General features: G+C 44.0%; 1 protein-coding gene across 1 annotated transcript in view; it reads left to right on the top strand.

The window, feature by feature from the left end:
• The window catches only part of BMP2K (BMP2 inducible kinase), a 116,584-nt gene that overhangs the window by 24,742 nt on the left and 75,850 nt on the right, over nucleotides 1-15,992 (top strand). Inside the window, 2 exon segments of the mRNA XM_038758913.1 lie at nucleotides 12,421-12,539; nucleotides 14,378-14,483. Coding sequence (XP_038614841.1) covers nucleotides 12,421-12,539; nucleotides 14,378-14,483 — 225 coding nt within the window.

The following is a 15,992-nucleotide window of genomic DNA, read 5'->3' as shown; positions in this document are numbered from 1 at the left end:
ATACACGCAAATCAGGTTGGAACAGTCCCCGTCCCACGTGGGGCTCACAGTCTTCATCCCCATTTTGCAGATAAGGTAACTGAGGCACAGAGAAGTGAAGCGACTTGCCCAAGGTCACACAGCAGACAAGCGGCGCTGCCCGTATTAGAACCCAGGTCCTTCTAACTCCCAGGCCCCTGTTCTACTCACTAGGCCTTGCTGTAACTGAATACCAACAAGGAATCGATCAGTGGTATTGATTGAGCGCTTTCTGTGTGCAGAACACTGTCCTAGGCTCTTGGGAGAGGACAATATCAGGAACTTCCCCAAAGAATCGAAATTGGGAGGAAGATGTATTCATTTGTTTTGCTGTCTGTCAGCAGAAAAGAGATTTATCCACATCTGGTGGTTGTAAGAGGAGATGGGACAAGAATTCTTTGCTGCTTTTCTTTTCCCTCATAATCTGACGAATGGGGGAATACGCTTCAACTGTCACTGTAGGAAAAACCGGTTTTCCCAGCATAAAGACTAGTTTGTCCCGTTGCCCAGTGTCTGCCCCGTAACATTAGGACAAACACATTGGAAACATTGTAGAATCTTCTTTTTTTCCTCCTTCTTTCAGGCATCCCCCAGATTGCTTAAGCCTTTTATCCGTTTCTTAAACCAAGGTCTTATATGAGGCCTTGAAGTAACAGATCCTGCTTCTGCTGCTACTTTTCTCCGCAGGCTTTTGTTTGCAGAGAAATTACAGAAGGCACAGTGTTTACATTGTCACGCTCGAGTTTGCTATACTGACTGCTTGGTTAAGTATCAAAGTGTCAGCAGCTCTGTTGGACTAGGGGTTGTTTTGAAATGCAGCCTTCATGGAGCACACTCATGAGGCAGAGAGGCCTGGCGGGATTATTACTTGCCCCCTTGGGTCTGCTGGGCTTTTCTTGGCCATTTTGTGTCCATTGCCAACTGAGCAGTCTGACAGTCAGCCGTGTTTGTTGAGTTTTTACTGTGTGTAGAGCACTGTCCTAAACACTTGGGAGAATACAATGGAACAGACACATTCCCCGCCCACAACAAGCTTATAGAATGGAGGATGGGAAGAACTCTTTGCAGAACTCTGTATATTTAATTATATTGTGTGTTTCGGCTTTAACACTTGATGAGGTTCCAAACCAAGAACTTGTACATGTTCTTTACAAGCAACTTGTTAAGTTGCTTGACTATTTAAAGGGGAAGCTTGGACAAAATCTTTCGAATTAGAGGTTTGAGCGGACTGGATCCCAAAGATGCTTATGCCTTTTGGGCTTGGGTCATTCATTCATTCATTCATTCAATTGTATTTATTGAGCGCTTACTGTGTGCAGAGCACTGTACTAAGCGCTTGGGAAGTACAAATTGGCAACAGAGACGGTCCCTACCCAATAACAGGCGCTCAGTCTAGAATGGGGAGACAGACAACAAAACAAAACAAAACATGGAAGACCTAGGGTTATACTTATCCTTCCAAGTACAGACTCAGACATTTGAGTGTAGGGGTTTTTCACTACTTTGTTGCTGGTTATTTAGGCGCTCAGTCTAGAATGGGGAGACAGACAACAAAACAAAACATGGAAGGCCTTAGGTTATACTTATCCTTCCAAGTACAGACTCAGACATTTGAGTGTAGGGGTTTTTCACTACTTTGTTGCTGGTTATTTCTCAGCAGAGCTTTTTAAAATGAACTGTCTTGGAGGACACATTTGCCAAATTTTCCTGATGAAGCTCTGGAAGCCCAAAGAAATTTATTCAATCCACTAGTGTGTTGGTTGGTGCTTTGTACTAATTTTTTGTTTTGCATGCTTCCCCCAGCCTTAATCTTGCCCATTTTCTTAACTGGAACAGACTTTCAGTTATCACTGTTGTGATTCCCTACTCTCATTTGAACCTTTCCTCACACATTCCGATTCTGTTGTATGGTGTGTGTGCCTGGGCACATTTTATTTAATATGGCTAACGAGATGCAAATGGGTAGACAATAGTTAAAATGAGAGCTGTTGATATTGGCTTCATTTCTAAACTTAAAGGAAAGTGTTGTGCAGCTTTGCAGTTGGAGTAAATTTTCATTTCCTGATCATCTTTGGTCCTATTTAGTCAGATGGCATTTGTGCAGAAGCAGCTTTCTTGAAGTGCAGGAAGCCACAATTGCCCTGAATCCTAAAATCATTTGCCAGACTTCACACAGGAAACAGCTGAAGTAAAAATATTCAGATGGGAAACGAAGTGTTTTTTGAATAGAAAAAGACCTCAACTTTCTGCAAAGATGAACTTGCTTCTATTCAGGTTTTAACATAGGATTTGATTTAAATACCCGAATTCTGCGTAATTGGTTAAAGTGATCTTCAGAATTGAAGTTTCAAAACAACAAATTCGGAAAAAGGATAGGTTTCTTTTCATTCTAGTGATTGTATTCTGAATGTTGCCTTCTCAGAAGGAGTTACTGAAATATTTTAGTGTAAAATGAACCCATGCCAAAGTAGTAACACATGTGGTTATACTTTAGAAAATGGGCAGTGTATTGAGGTTATCAATTCGGTGGCCACCTGGTCACCGTTTTCACCCGAAAGTGAAGTGTTATCTGCCCTCTGCCCCCTTTTCTTTTCAAATTTCAAATTGTAAAACTCAACCAGAAAGGCCAACTTTTCATTTCAGTCTTGAGGAGGTGAAAAGGGAGCAAGTATTTTAGGAGTGGAGTCTGAAGACAGCAAGGGGACAGGTTTCAAACAGCCGACAGAGTTTTGGGTTTTTTGGGCCCCGATGAGAAACATTTAGATACCGGCCCCAGTGAGTAACATTTAGATCTCCTCAGAGGTTGGGGATAAACAAGTCTGGGTGATTAGATTTGAAAACTGTGGGAGGGCTCACTCCCACCACTCCTGTGGAAGGGTACGAGTTTCATATTGGGTTAAATGGATGTGCGAGTAAGAGCCAGAGTAATAATAATAATAATGATGGCATGTATAATAATGATGGCATTTATTAAGCGCTTACTATGTGCATAGCACTGTTTTAAGCGCTGGATGCAATCTTCATTCTCCTTCTTCTTTCCCCTCTGCATATCCTAGTCCCTCTTTATCAGTCAGTGGTATTTATTGAATGTTTACTGCATGCAGAACACTAAAGTCCCAATCCATTTTTTCTAGAATTTGCCCCTTTGTAGATTTTACTACCCAAATCAGCATTTGCTTAGTGAAAATGTTCTGCATAGAGTAAATGCTCAATAAATGCCATCGACTGATTAATTGCGGGTTTTGTAAAATCAGATCTGGCACTGCATTCCAGCATTTTCTGCTGCCCCTGAAATTAAAAAAAAAAGACAAAGGAAGCTGATCCAAAAAACTAAAGGCAAACCGCTTTTGCCGAAGTAATGCCAAGCCTTCGGCTTTCTGAACCTAGCGGTTTCTTAGAACCTAGCCAATTAAAGTGCCTTTATTTTCACCGTATGCCAAGTGCCATTCAGAATATTTAGGCCGTACCTTTTATGTTGCCTTTAATCCCAGCCCTTTGGCAAGTGGAGAAAGGAAGGTCCTGCATCCTTTTGTGAGCAGAGCTTATTTGATTGTGAGAGGTGGGAGGGGGAGAAGCGGGGCCAGAGGGAAAGAGAAGCCTTAAGGCCTAATTACTTTTGGACCTCCCATTACTAAGGAGTGGTGGCCAAGCACAGTATTGGCTCCCACTCTTTCAGAAAGGCTACCTTGGGAGCTTGCCCTCTGTCCCTGCCACCCTCTTGTGACCTTTAACTCTTGGGCGCATCTAACTCTTTGTGATGGCTTCAGGCTAGCTAGCAAGGAGATTCTAGTGTCCTCTGGACTGTAAGCTTGCTGTTGGCAGGGAACGCGTCTCTTCATTGAAGCAACATGGTACAGTGAACAGAGCTGGGCCTGGGAGTTGGAAGGTAATGGGTTCTCATCCCAGCTCCACCACTTGTCTGCTGGGTGACCTTGGGCCATTCTTCTCTGTGTCCCAGTTACCTATCTGTGAAATGGGGTTGAGGCTGTAAGCCCCACGTGGGACAGGGACTGTGTCCCATCCAGTTTGCTTGTAACTCTTTCCCCCCGGCCCTTAGTATAGTGCCTAGCACGTAGTAAGCGCTTAACGAATACCGTCATTATTATAATATTGTACTCTCCCAAGTGTTTAGAACAGTACTTTGCTCACCGTAAGCACTCAATAAATACGTTTGAATGAATGGTAAACCCTCATTGTGAGTCTGGATTCATGGGGAATTAACAAAGGGCTGCCTAACCCACAAAAAAACCACAAGTGATATTTATTTGAGTGCTTCCTGCGCGCAGAGCTCTGTACTAAGTGCTTGGGAGAGAAAATCCAATACAGTAGAGTCGGTAATAATAATAATGATAATGGCATTTATTAAGCGCTTACTGTGTGCAAAGCACTGTTCGAAGAGCTGGGGAGGTTACAAGGTGATCAGGTTGTCCCACAGGGGGCTCCCAGTCTTAATCCCCATTGTACGGATGAGGTAACGGAGGCACAGAGAAGTTGTGACTTGCTTAAAGCAGAGCTGGGATTTGAACCCATGACCTCTGACTCCAAAGCCCGTGCTCTTTCCACTGAGCCACGCTGCTTGAATCTTTCCCCACAACCAGCTCGTAGACTAGAGCGGGAGAACTTAGAAACATATAAGAATCAGAAGACTACAGGGAAAGGGCAAATTGATACGTCTGCCCAAGTACCTAGAACAATGAAAGTTTTGCTGTAGCTCTGTGATTTCCAGGATAGTACTGGTCCCAATGTAGAGTAACGATGATCTGGATCATCATCATCATCAGTCGTATTTATTGAGTGCTTACTGTGTGCAGAGCACTGTACTAAGCGCTTGGGAAGTACAAATTGGCAACATATAGAGACAGTCCCTACCCAACAGTGGGCTCACAGGAAGCAGTGTAGCTTAGTGGATAGAGCCCAGTCCTGGGAGTTAGAAAGACCTGGGTTCTACTCCCAGCTCTGCCATATGTCGGCTTTGTGACCTTGGGCAAGTCACTTAACCTCTCTGGGCCTCAGTTATCTCAGCTGTAAAATGGGGATTGAGTGTGAACCCCAGGTGGGACAGGGACTGTTTACAGTGTGGTTACCTTGTATTTACCCCAGTGCTTAGAAGAGTGCTTGGCACATAGTAAGCCCTTAACAAGTTCCTTTGTCTGGAGCCATTCCAGAATCTTGGAAACGGATACCAGGTACCCTGAGTATCTTCCTTGTCTCCATCACCTCTCTAAGTGGCCCAGGTAGCAGGAGGCCTGTAGGTCTTGGTAACTTTTGTAGGATTGGTCCTTGAGTATCCAGAGATCTGTGGAGACATACACATTGTAATATGACCGGAAGGTTGGGATGAGATGGCTGGGACCATGAAAAGCAAATTTAGGAAGAGTCGGCTGACAAGGTGGGGGTTTTAATGGAATTTTGCAGGAAGGCAGTGTGATAAGAGAGCCGGGGGAATGGGGAATGATGAGGGAAAATGGTATGGCGGGAAGGGGAGGCAGGAGTGGACAGCAGACCCGTTGGGCTGGTGCAGAACTCCCGAACAAGACCTTAGAGCGTGTTGCTGAGTGGAAGCAGTGATGTAATCTCTTGAGAAGGGGAGCGATCCGGCCGGATCACACAATTAAGGAAGATTATTCTTGCTGCCTTGTTAGCTCAGACTGGAGCAGGAAGAAGGCGGAAGCAGGGCATATAGGAAGGAGGTCATTTGCCATTTCTGAGGCTGATGCTGTTGAGGTGGAAAAGGAGAGCGATCTGGGAAGATGAATCGGAAGTACTTCGTGACAGATTGGCTCAGGGGAGCAAGTGTGGGAGAGCAGATTATGATTATGGTATTTAAGTGCTTAGTATGTGTCAAGCACTGTTCTAAGCATTGGGGTAGATACAAGTTAATCAGGCTGGACACTGTCCCTATCCCACATGGGGCTCACTGTCTTAAGTAGGAGGAAGAACAAGTATGTAACCCCCTTTTAGAGTTGAGGAAATTGAGGTGCGGGAGAAATTTACTTGCCCAAGGTCACACAGCAAGCATTTGGCAGGGATTAGAACCCAGGTTGTCCGACTCCAGGTGTTCATTCATTCATTCAGTCGTATTTATTGAGCGCTTACTGTGTGCAGAGCACTGTACTAAGCGCTTGGGAAGTACAAGGCATGTGATCTTTCTTCTGGGCCCTGCTCCTTCTCTGTCCACCTCAATTTCAAAGTATGAATGTGGGCAATTTAGACAAGGGGAGGTTGGGAAGAAGTAAGTTTTGTACAAAAAGATGAGTTTAGTTTTAGGGAAGAGTTAATAGTGCAATGCAAGGTGATTCTTTTTGTGGAACAGGAAAAAAGACTTTAAATCCATCAAGAGTTGTTAATCAGACAGCAGTTAAAGGAAACAATGTTATTGTATTTGAGTTAAACTGAAATTTGTGGGTTTCAGCCTTTCCCTGGCAGTGGTCCAGCAAAGCATAGGATGTCATGGGAAAGAGAGCCTCCAAGGGAAGGCTTTATTGCTCTGGTTATCTGCAAACAAAACTGCAGTGTGACAATGTTGGTTTCTGGCTGGAACTGTTTTCTGCGGGTTTGCTTCACGTTAATGATGATGGCGTTCTGCTTACTGTGTTAAATAGGAAACAGCGTGGCCTAGTAGCCAAGCACAGGCTTGGGAGTTAGAGGACCAGTGTTTTAATCCCAGTTCTGCCACTTGCCTGCTGTGTGACTTCGGGCGAGTCACGTAACTGCTCTGTGCCTCCATTTCCTTAATTGTAAAATGGGGATGAAGTACCTGTTCTTCCTCCTATTTAGACTGTGAATCCCATGTAGGACGGGAACTTTGTCCAACCTGATTAATTTATGTCTACCCCAGCACTTAGAACAGCGCACAACATATAGTAAGCACTTAAAAATGACCATAAGAAGTGCTTAGTACAGTGCAAGTGCTTAGTAGAGTGCTCTGCACATAGTAAGTGCTCAATAAATACGATTAAATGAATAAGAAGTGGGGTACATGCAAGATGTCAAACACCTGGTACTCAGTCCCAAGTAGCAGGGAGAGCAGGGATTTTCTTGCCATTTTACGGAAGCTCATCCCTCTAAGACTGTAAGCTCGGGCAGGGAATGTGTCTGTTTATTGTTGTATTTTACCCTCCCAAGCACTTAGTACAGTGCTCTGCACACAGTAAGCGCTCAATAAGTGCGATTGGATGAATGAATTAGGAAACTGAGGCTCCGGGAGTTTAAGCGAGTGACTTGCCGAAGGTCACACAGCAGATCGGAGGCAGAGCTGCAATTAGAACCTGGGTCTCCTGACTACCAATCCACCAAACCATGCTGCTTCCTTTTAGAGAGCAAAAAGAGCTAGCCCGTAATCATTTCCGAAAGAGTAATTGAGATGATTTTAAAGCCAGTTCCCATATTAGAAATAGCCTTTACCGTCAAACAGTCTAGATTTCCAAAAATTGTCTGTCTTTATAGACAGTGTTTGAAAATCCAAATCTGCTGACAGTGTCTTTTTGATTACTGTGGTGGTGATGGTCATGTTCCTGAACTGCTCGGAAAGTCAATGTGTGGTTTTAATCTTCCTCTTGCTAGGAAGAATAAAAATAATCCTGTAAGGGTAGAAATTAAGTGCTTATTGTGTGCCGAGCCATGTTCTAAGGGCTGGGGTAGATAGATGTTGTCGGGCATAGTCCCTGTCCCACATAGGACTCTCAATCTTAACCCCCATTTTACAGATGAGGGAACTGAGGCCCAGAGAGGTGAAGGGACTTGCCCAAGGTCACACAACAGACAAGTGGCAGAGCTGGGATTAGAATCCATGACCTTCTGACACCCAGGCCTGTGCTCTAGCCACTGTGCCATGCTGCTTCTGCCTGGAGTTAAGGGGTCTTCCCAGATGATCCCTCAAAGCCCCTGCCGGCTTCAGGATTCTGTGATTCCATCCAGCCTGTAACTCCCTACGGGCTCTGGTAGTTCCTTGTTTTCTCAAGCTCTCTCTTCAGCCAGGTGACTTTATATTATAGTTTAGCCACCGTAGCAATACAGTGAATCAGATTGAAATTTAATTCTAATTTTTGCCGGGAGCCAGCCGAATAGGATTCAGGGGAGCAGAAATCAATTTGAACTAACGCCTTTATAAGTGCAGGACTGGTCAGGTAAGGTGCATTGCGGGGAGCCGTGCCGATAGTTTTCTCTGTTGTGTGAAAAGTGAGATCGGAGTCCTGCTTTTGGAAAATGTTTTCTAGTCGCCCGGTCTCTAGTCGATTTAAGTTCATTTCCAAATGCCTCAGGTTACTCTGAGGTCAAGCTGCCTCAAGGTTATTGTTATATTGCACTCTCCCAAGTGCTTAGCACAGTGCTCTGCGTACCATAAGCAGTAAATATGATTGACTCTCCCAAATGCTTCATAAAACTTCTGGAGTCCAAATATATATGTTAAATTAGTCTGCACTCAGTAAGCGCTCAATAAATACGATTGACTACCTTGGGAGTGTTTTTCCCCCACAGTAGACCCGTCTTAGGTTGTGGTAAAGATTATTGTAGGTGAAAAGATATTCAGAGACCTTCTGTAATCCATATGTTGAAACGGCGCCTTGGTCTTTGAAATTTAATTCTGCAGAGGTGGATAATACTGCTTAAGGCACACCTCCTGCTGGATCCTTTCTAGTCCATGGGTTGCCCAGGGAGACAGGAAGTTTTACCTCCTGCAGAGATTCTTCACACATCTAATGCCAACCTCAGCCTCGCCCTGCCTCTGGTCTACAGCTCCCTTTATATCCAACAGGCGATCACTCTCTCCACCTTCAAAACCTTATTAAAATCACATCGCTTAGAGGTCTTTCCGGCCCAAGCCCTTGCTGCCTCTACTCCCACTCCCTTCTTGTCGTCCTTGCACTTGGATTTTCACCCTTTATTAATCCCGTAGCACTTTTATACACAGCCGTAATTTATTTATATTAATGTCTACACCATAAGTTCCCTGTGGGCAGGGAATGTGCTCACCGATTCTGTTACATTATGCCCTCCCAAGTGCTTAGTTCAGTTTTCTGCACACAGTAAGCACTCAATAAATACGACTGATTGACTCATCCTGACCTTGATCCGGTTCATTTCCTTCCATTTCTGGAATGGGTTAGAATCAGCCTAGTCTCCTGAAACTCTTGAACCAAGGTCACTGTCCCTCCTACTTTTTCATCCTCTGAGATCTTTGCTTACGCACTTGTTTTTGGAAGTTAATTCTTCACTTTGATTACGTATGACAACTTTACTCTCCGGGCAAGTTTTCACAAGGATTTTAGGCATGTTCAGTCATAGGCTTGTATCCCGAATCTCTGTAGAAAACTCATGTGTGTGGTGGGTTTTTTTTTTTTTTTAACATCAGTGGTTCACCTCTCTTTATGCTCTCCCTTCTTCTTTCCTTCCCTTCCTCCAAATGGGTAGGACGATCTGAACTTGCTCAATTGGAGTTAGTTTGAGGATGGGGTTTGTGGGTTATCCAGACCCTCCTTCTGCTTGGCTTCCTTCTCTTTGGGCTAGAATTCCCTTTGGGCAGTTAATGAGTCATTAACCTGCCCCTTCTTCTCCAGGAAAGAAAGAGCAGAGCCAATAAAAATTACACCTCCAACCAGCTCGTTTTGCTTCTTGGAAAAAGATCTGGTAGGGGCGGAAGTAGAATTGACAAGTCAAATAGGATTTCTGTCTCTAGGCTAAAGTCCTTTACCACAGATTAACAAGAAACTCTTTGTGGGCAGGGAATGCGTTATATTGTACTCTACCAAGTGCTTTATACAGTGCTCTGAACACAATAAGCGCTCAATAAATATGATTGATTGCCGTGGGTAGAAGGTTAAAATCCTATAGGGCATGTGAACCATAAAACTTCTGGAGTCCAACTATATTTTCCTGCCTTTGGCCCAATTATCTAAAGTTTTTTCAGTATGTCTTTGGCTTTAGGTGTGCAGAAAGGAACGCCAAACCTTGATCCCAGCTCCCTGCGGATCATATCATGAAAGAATGGAATTGTATCCCTATTAGGCTGATTTTTCTTTGGACTAAAGCTATAGTGTTGTGTAAGAAATTGATATCTGAAGAGCAGCAAGGTGCTTGATGTGTTTCTTCAAAACGCAGGGATGATGGGGCTGGGGAGGAGCAGCAGTGATCAAGACTAATCTTGGAGCCCAGACTAGCTCATTCTGGGCAGGGAACGTGTCTGCTAATTCTGTTGTCCCAAACTCTAGGTTAGTACAGTGCTCTGCACGTAGTCAGTGCTCAGTAAACCCCACTGTTTAATCGAGGCCGAAGCATAAAACCTGCCATCCCTATGCCACCCTTTACTCTGTTTGGTTTAGGATTTTCTGCTACCTGATAAATGCTTGCTATGTGCCAGGCACTGTACTAAGCGCTGGGGTCGGTAACCAGGGTAGGCACAGTCCATGGCCCACACGGGGCGCACAGTCTGTCGGACGTAGGAAGATTTAATCCCCATTTTGCAGGTGAGGTAACCGAGGCACAGAGAAGCTAAATGACTTACCCAAGGTCATACAACAGGCAAGTCTTTCCTATTTTCTACTCCACCCCCTTGGTACCACTTGGGGATCATGGGGTCCGACCTAAGATGCCATTGCCTGTGGTCTTAGATTAATCAGTGCCTGCAGGGAGCATGCTGGGCATTTCAATATTACAGTTAGACTAAAACCTATATGCCCCATTATTTTTCCAACCTGCAAAGTTCACCTACCTCTTTCAACACTTCTCAGCGCCCTAGCTTGGTTCTTATGACATTTAAGTTCTTTTCACTGACTTATTTTCTTAACCTTTTTCATGTAATGAAACAGTTATTCAAGGCTCTTACATTATTATTACTTACGTACGTGTGACCCTGTATGCATTTTATCGCTGTCCCAAGTGTTGCGGAATTGTGTTTTCTAGTGAAATTTACCATTTATTTCAGGCCCAGCCTAACTACCTTCAGTCTTCTGGCCTAAGCTAATTCACATGACTCAAACAGACTATTCAGATTATTCTGCGATTTGATGATGCACATCTTCCTTTCTGTTTGTAGAGCCGTGCAGCAGGAATCTCTTAGCACACCAGATGAGGAAATTGCCCTCTATTAATCATCATTTGGATTCTTTGATTTTTATTATCCAGGATCAAAGTTACCTCAAAAATCCCAAATCCCTTGCCTAAGAAACAGTGATTTATCATTTTTCAAAGAACAGACTAGATTCATTTCCATCGGTGATCTTTTGTTGGCCCTTTAAATAGCTAGTTTCGTGAACAGCTTTTCCTGATTTAGGTTCTTGTGCTCAATTTGTTTGCTGAAGCACAGATGCTGTTTTAAATTGTGGTTATGTCAGATGAGTCGATCAGTCGTTGAGAAGCATTGTGGCCCAGTGGATGGAACAGGGATTGGGAGTCAGAAGGACCTGGGTTCAAATTCCGGCTCCTCCACCTGGCTGCTTTGTGACCTTGGGCAAGTCACTTAACTTCTCTGCTCCTCAGTTACCTCATCTGTAAGATGGGGATGAAGACTGTGAGTCCCATGTCTCCCCCTTTTAGACTGTGAGCCCACTGTTGGGCAGGGACTGTCTCTATATGTTGCCAATTTGTACTTCCCAAGCGCTTAGTACAGTGCTCTGCACACAGTAAGCGCTCAATAAATACGATTGATGATGATGATGATGTGGGACATGGACTGTATTCAACCTGATTAGCCTGTATCTACCCTCAGCGCTGTGTGACCTTGGGCAAGTCACTGAACTTCTGTGGGACTCTTACCTTATCTGGAAAATGGGGATTAAATCCTACTTCCTCCTACTTGGACTGTGAGCCCCACGTGGGACAAGGGACTGTGTCCATCCTGATTAACTTGCATCTACCCCAGCGCTTAGAACAGGGCTCAGCGCTCGACAAATAAGCACTTAACAAGTACCCTAATTAAGTGTTATTGTTAGAGAAGCAGCGTGCCTCAATGGAAAGAGCTCGGGCTTGGGAGTCAGAGGTCATGGGTTCATTGGCTCTGCCAATTGTCAGCTGTGTGACTTTGAGCAAGTCACTTGACTTCTCTGGGCCTCAGTTACCTCATCTGTAAAATGGGGATTAAGACTGTGAGCCCCACGTGGGACAACCTGGTCACCTTGTATCCTCCCCAGTGCATAGAACAGTGATAAGCGCTTAGTACAGTGCTCTGCACACAGTAAGTGCTCAGTAAATACGATTGATTGATAAACAGTGATTTGCACATGGTAAGCGCTTAACAAATGCCATTATTATTATTATTGTTGGCTGAAAAAGAGTGAAATGAAGAGTTGGGAGGGGTGTAGTGGGTGAGGAGCGAGGCTTTTAGATATGAACTCTTTGCAGATAAGAAACATAGCGCATAGGGCATCAAGGTGAATTTCTTTTGAGTCCATCGATTTGCTTTTCCAGGTGGATTTTCCACTGTGTTCCTGGTGCGGACAAATGGTGGAATTCGATGCGCATTGAAGCGAATGTATGTTAATAACGTGCCAGACCTCAACATCTGCAAAAGAGAAATAACCATTATGGTAAGTAAAAGAATGATTGCAACCTAGAGATTGGGCATTTGCTGTTTTCATCTTGCAGTATCACATGACTGGCAAGAAACCTTATGAAGGAAAAGATGGCTCCCCTGTCGTGGGCCTTTTATGCCATCAACCAGTTGTATTTATTGAGCACTTCATTGTGTGCAGTGCACTCTATTGAGAGAGAGTACATTATGAAATAGTTGGTAGACTCATTCCCTGCCCACAACAAGCTATAAATACATGATTGTAGCTCTATTACTAATCCATAATTGGTTGGAGGCAAAATTTGGGGTAATTGTGGTAAAAAATGGGCTACTTGACTGTGGTTCTGGAACCAGTCCCAGGATTTATAGCATAACTCTGGGAAAATTGGTTCCTGTTTAGATCACCTCAAATTAAGGCACAGTTTTGGGGAACCATTTGCTGTATGTTTAAAAAATAGCAAAGTGTGTGTGTGTTTAAAGTCATTTCAGTGTATTTCAGCCCTAATATCTTTAAAACATTTTAGGGCTATATATTGAGCACATTGAGTAAAAAAGATGAGTGAAGAATTCTACATTTCAGTGCACAAATTTTTAGAGCTAATGTTAGTAAAGCGAGCTTACTGGTTGGAACAGCAAGGCTAGTGAAGTTTAAAGATGCCAAGAAAACTGGGTTTAGCTGAAAACTTTAACCTTTTCACTGTGAAACTTTTTGTTGGAGCTGCTAGCGAGCCGCAGGGCATTGAGGAGGGAGCGGCTATGGTTAAAATAGTGTATTGGCCTCCTTGCTCACTAGTCCTCCCTGCTCCAGTCCAGCAGTTGTCTGCCTTACGAATCCTGGGGTAGATACAAGTTAATCAAGTTGGACATAGTCCCTGTCCCACTTAAGGCCTACAATCCAAGTAGGAGGGCGTTGGTTTTAATCCCCATTGTACATGAAGCAGCGTGGCATAGTGGATAGAGCACAGGTCTCGGAGTCCAAAGGTCATAATAATTATAATAATGATGATATTTATTAAGTGCTTACTATGTGCAAAGCACTGTTCTAAGCGCTGGGGAGGTTACAAGGTGATCAGGTTGTCCCACGGGGGGCTCACAGTTTTCATCCCCATTTTACAGATGAGAGAAGTGAAGTAACTTTCCCAAAGTCACACAGCGGACAATTGGCGGAGCCAGGATTTGAACCCATGACCTCTGACTCCAAAGCCTGGGCTCTTTCCACTGAGCCATGTTGCTTCTCTATTGAGCCACGCTGCTTCTCTTCCGGCACTGCCGCTTGTCTGCTGTGTGAACTTGGACAAGTCACTTCACTTCTCTGGGCCTCAGTTCCCTCATCTGTAAAATGGGGATTAAGACTGAACCCCATGTGGGACAGAGACTGTCTAACTTACTATGTGGTACATAGTAAGCGCTTAACAAATACTGTGATTATTATAACGTAACAGGCACAGAGAAGTCAAGTGATGTACCCAAAGTCACACAGTGGATAAGTGGCAAAGCCAGGATTAGAACCCGGGGTCACCAGTTCACTAGGATTGCCAGAGAGTATTTCAGGCTTTTTCAATTCATCATCCCCGTCTCCCGCACTGCTGGTCTGTGCAGTCTCAGAGGGGCCAGCAGCACTGCTTTGGTTTTGGTGTTTCAAAGTTTCCAATTCCAGGTGGCCCTGCTGTTCGCCTGCTGTAGGCAGAAACCAACAGGCATCTGTTAGCTTAAAAATGAAATCTATCAAGATGATAGATGAGAGTTGCTGGTTTCTCATTTTTTTCCCCCCAAGGCAGAGGAATTTAGGCAATTTCAAACTGTTGGATCTTTAAAAACAATATCCACGCCCTCACACTCATCTTTATTTTCCAGAAAGAGTTATCCGGACACAAGAACATCGTGGGTTACTTGGACTGCGCAGTTAATTCTGTTAGTGATAACGTCTGGGAAGTACTTATCTTAATGGAGTATTGTCGAGGTAAGCAAACACTTTCCCCTCAACATTTCAAGTACATAAGTTAGTGAAGAAAACTTGAGTGCGTTTTTCCCAGTGCAGTTGTCACTTGATGCAATAATAATAATAATAATAATAGTAATAATAATAATAATAATAATAATAATAATTGCACTTAAGTGCTTTTTCTGTGTCAAGCGTAGGTACAAGATAATCAGATTGGATGCAGTCCCTGCCTCATGTCGGAATCTCATTGTAGCCAATTACTTGGTATTTATTGAGCACTTAGTTTGTGCAGAGCACTATACTTAGAGCTTGAGAGAATACAGTTCAACAGAGCTGATAGACACGTTCTCTGCCCAGAGCACATTAAGTACGAGGGAGCAGGATGAGGGAACTGAGGCACAGAGAAGCTGTGACTTGCACAAGGGCAGAGAACAAGTAAGTGGCGGAGCCAGGATTAGAACCCAGGTCCTCTTACTCCCAGGGCTGCGCTCCTTCAATTAGGTCACGCTGCTTATTGCAGTCCTAGCTTTCATTGTTTTTCTACTTGAGATTGCTGTGAGTACTTAGAATTCAGTCATAGTTGCAGAGAAGCCGGAATGTCATTGAAGTACCACCTGAAATGGGTAACTGGGTGGCATTCTTTTGGGTTCAAAACAGGACGCTTGAGGAAAAAGTATTTGCCCTAATAAGAAGTGTTTCGGTAGCAGGCTGCCTGTGTAGTTTTTTGAAAGTATAAACTAAATAGTTTTGAAAAGGCAGGCTTCAAGTTGCCCTCAACCTAACTGTATTCGGTTGAACTGCATTTCAGGGTTAATAACATGCCTCTTTAAATGCACGTATACATTGGATTACACAAATTAGAATTTGAACCCAGGATTAGAACCCAGGTCTTAATAATAATAATGATGGCATTTAATGCCATGTTCTGTCTTAATGCAAGTCTTCTGACTTGCTGGCTAGTGCTTTTTCTACTGGGCCACAATGGGCCCAGCAGGAATCCCGTCTGCCTTGTTGCCCCACTGGGAACACAGTCAAGAGGGATAAGGGAGCAGGAGAAGTGCTGTGCAAATCACTAGCACTACAATCATTACCTCTGCTCTGTTTCTCAGCCCTAAAGTCTAAGGGTTGAGATCTGTCATCTGTCCCTGACAGGAGGCTCCATCCTTTTCAGTAGGGACAGTGGAAAGTTTTTTACATTACTACTGCTGTGTGTGGTGCCAAATGTTGGGCTCATGTTTGCATATTATGCCCGTAAACCAGTTACTTGCCAATTGGCATTTAAACCATTCCTATAGCATACTGAACGATCAAGTGTCAGTGCAGTGCTGTGCACAAACTAGGTTCTCAATAAATGCTGTCGAGCGATTGCAGCAAAGCAAGTAATGTATCAGAAACGCTTTATGCTACCTCATGATTGGACCAAGGGTTGATTTCTCCAAGCCTGCAGACCAGATCTGCATAGCAAATTAAGGAATGTGACGAGAGGTAGGATGCCGAGCAGCAGCATTTGTAGAGTGCTTCTTTACA

Source organism: Tachyglossus aculeatus, chromosome 17 (assembly GCF_015852505.1).
Source record: "Tachyglossus aculeatus isolate mTacAcu1 chromosome 17, mTacAcu1.pri, whole genome shotgun sequence".
NCBI lineage: Eukaryota > Metazoa > Chordata > Mammalia > Monotremata > Tachyglossidae > Tachyglossus > Tachyglossus aculeatus.
Note: the sequence above shows the minus strand (reverse complement) of the source record. Positions and strands in the feature narration are given on the sequence as shown.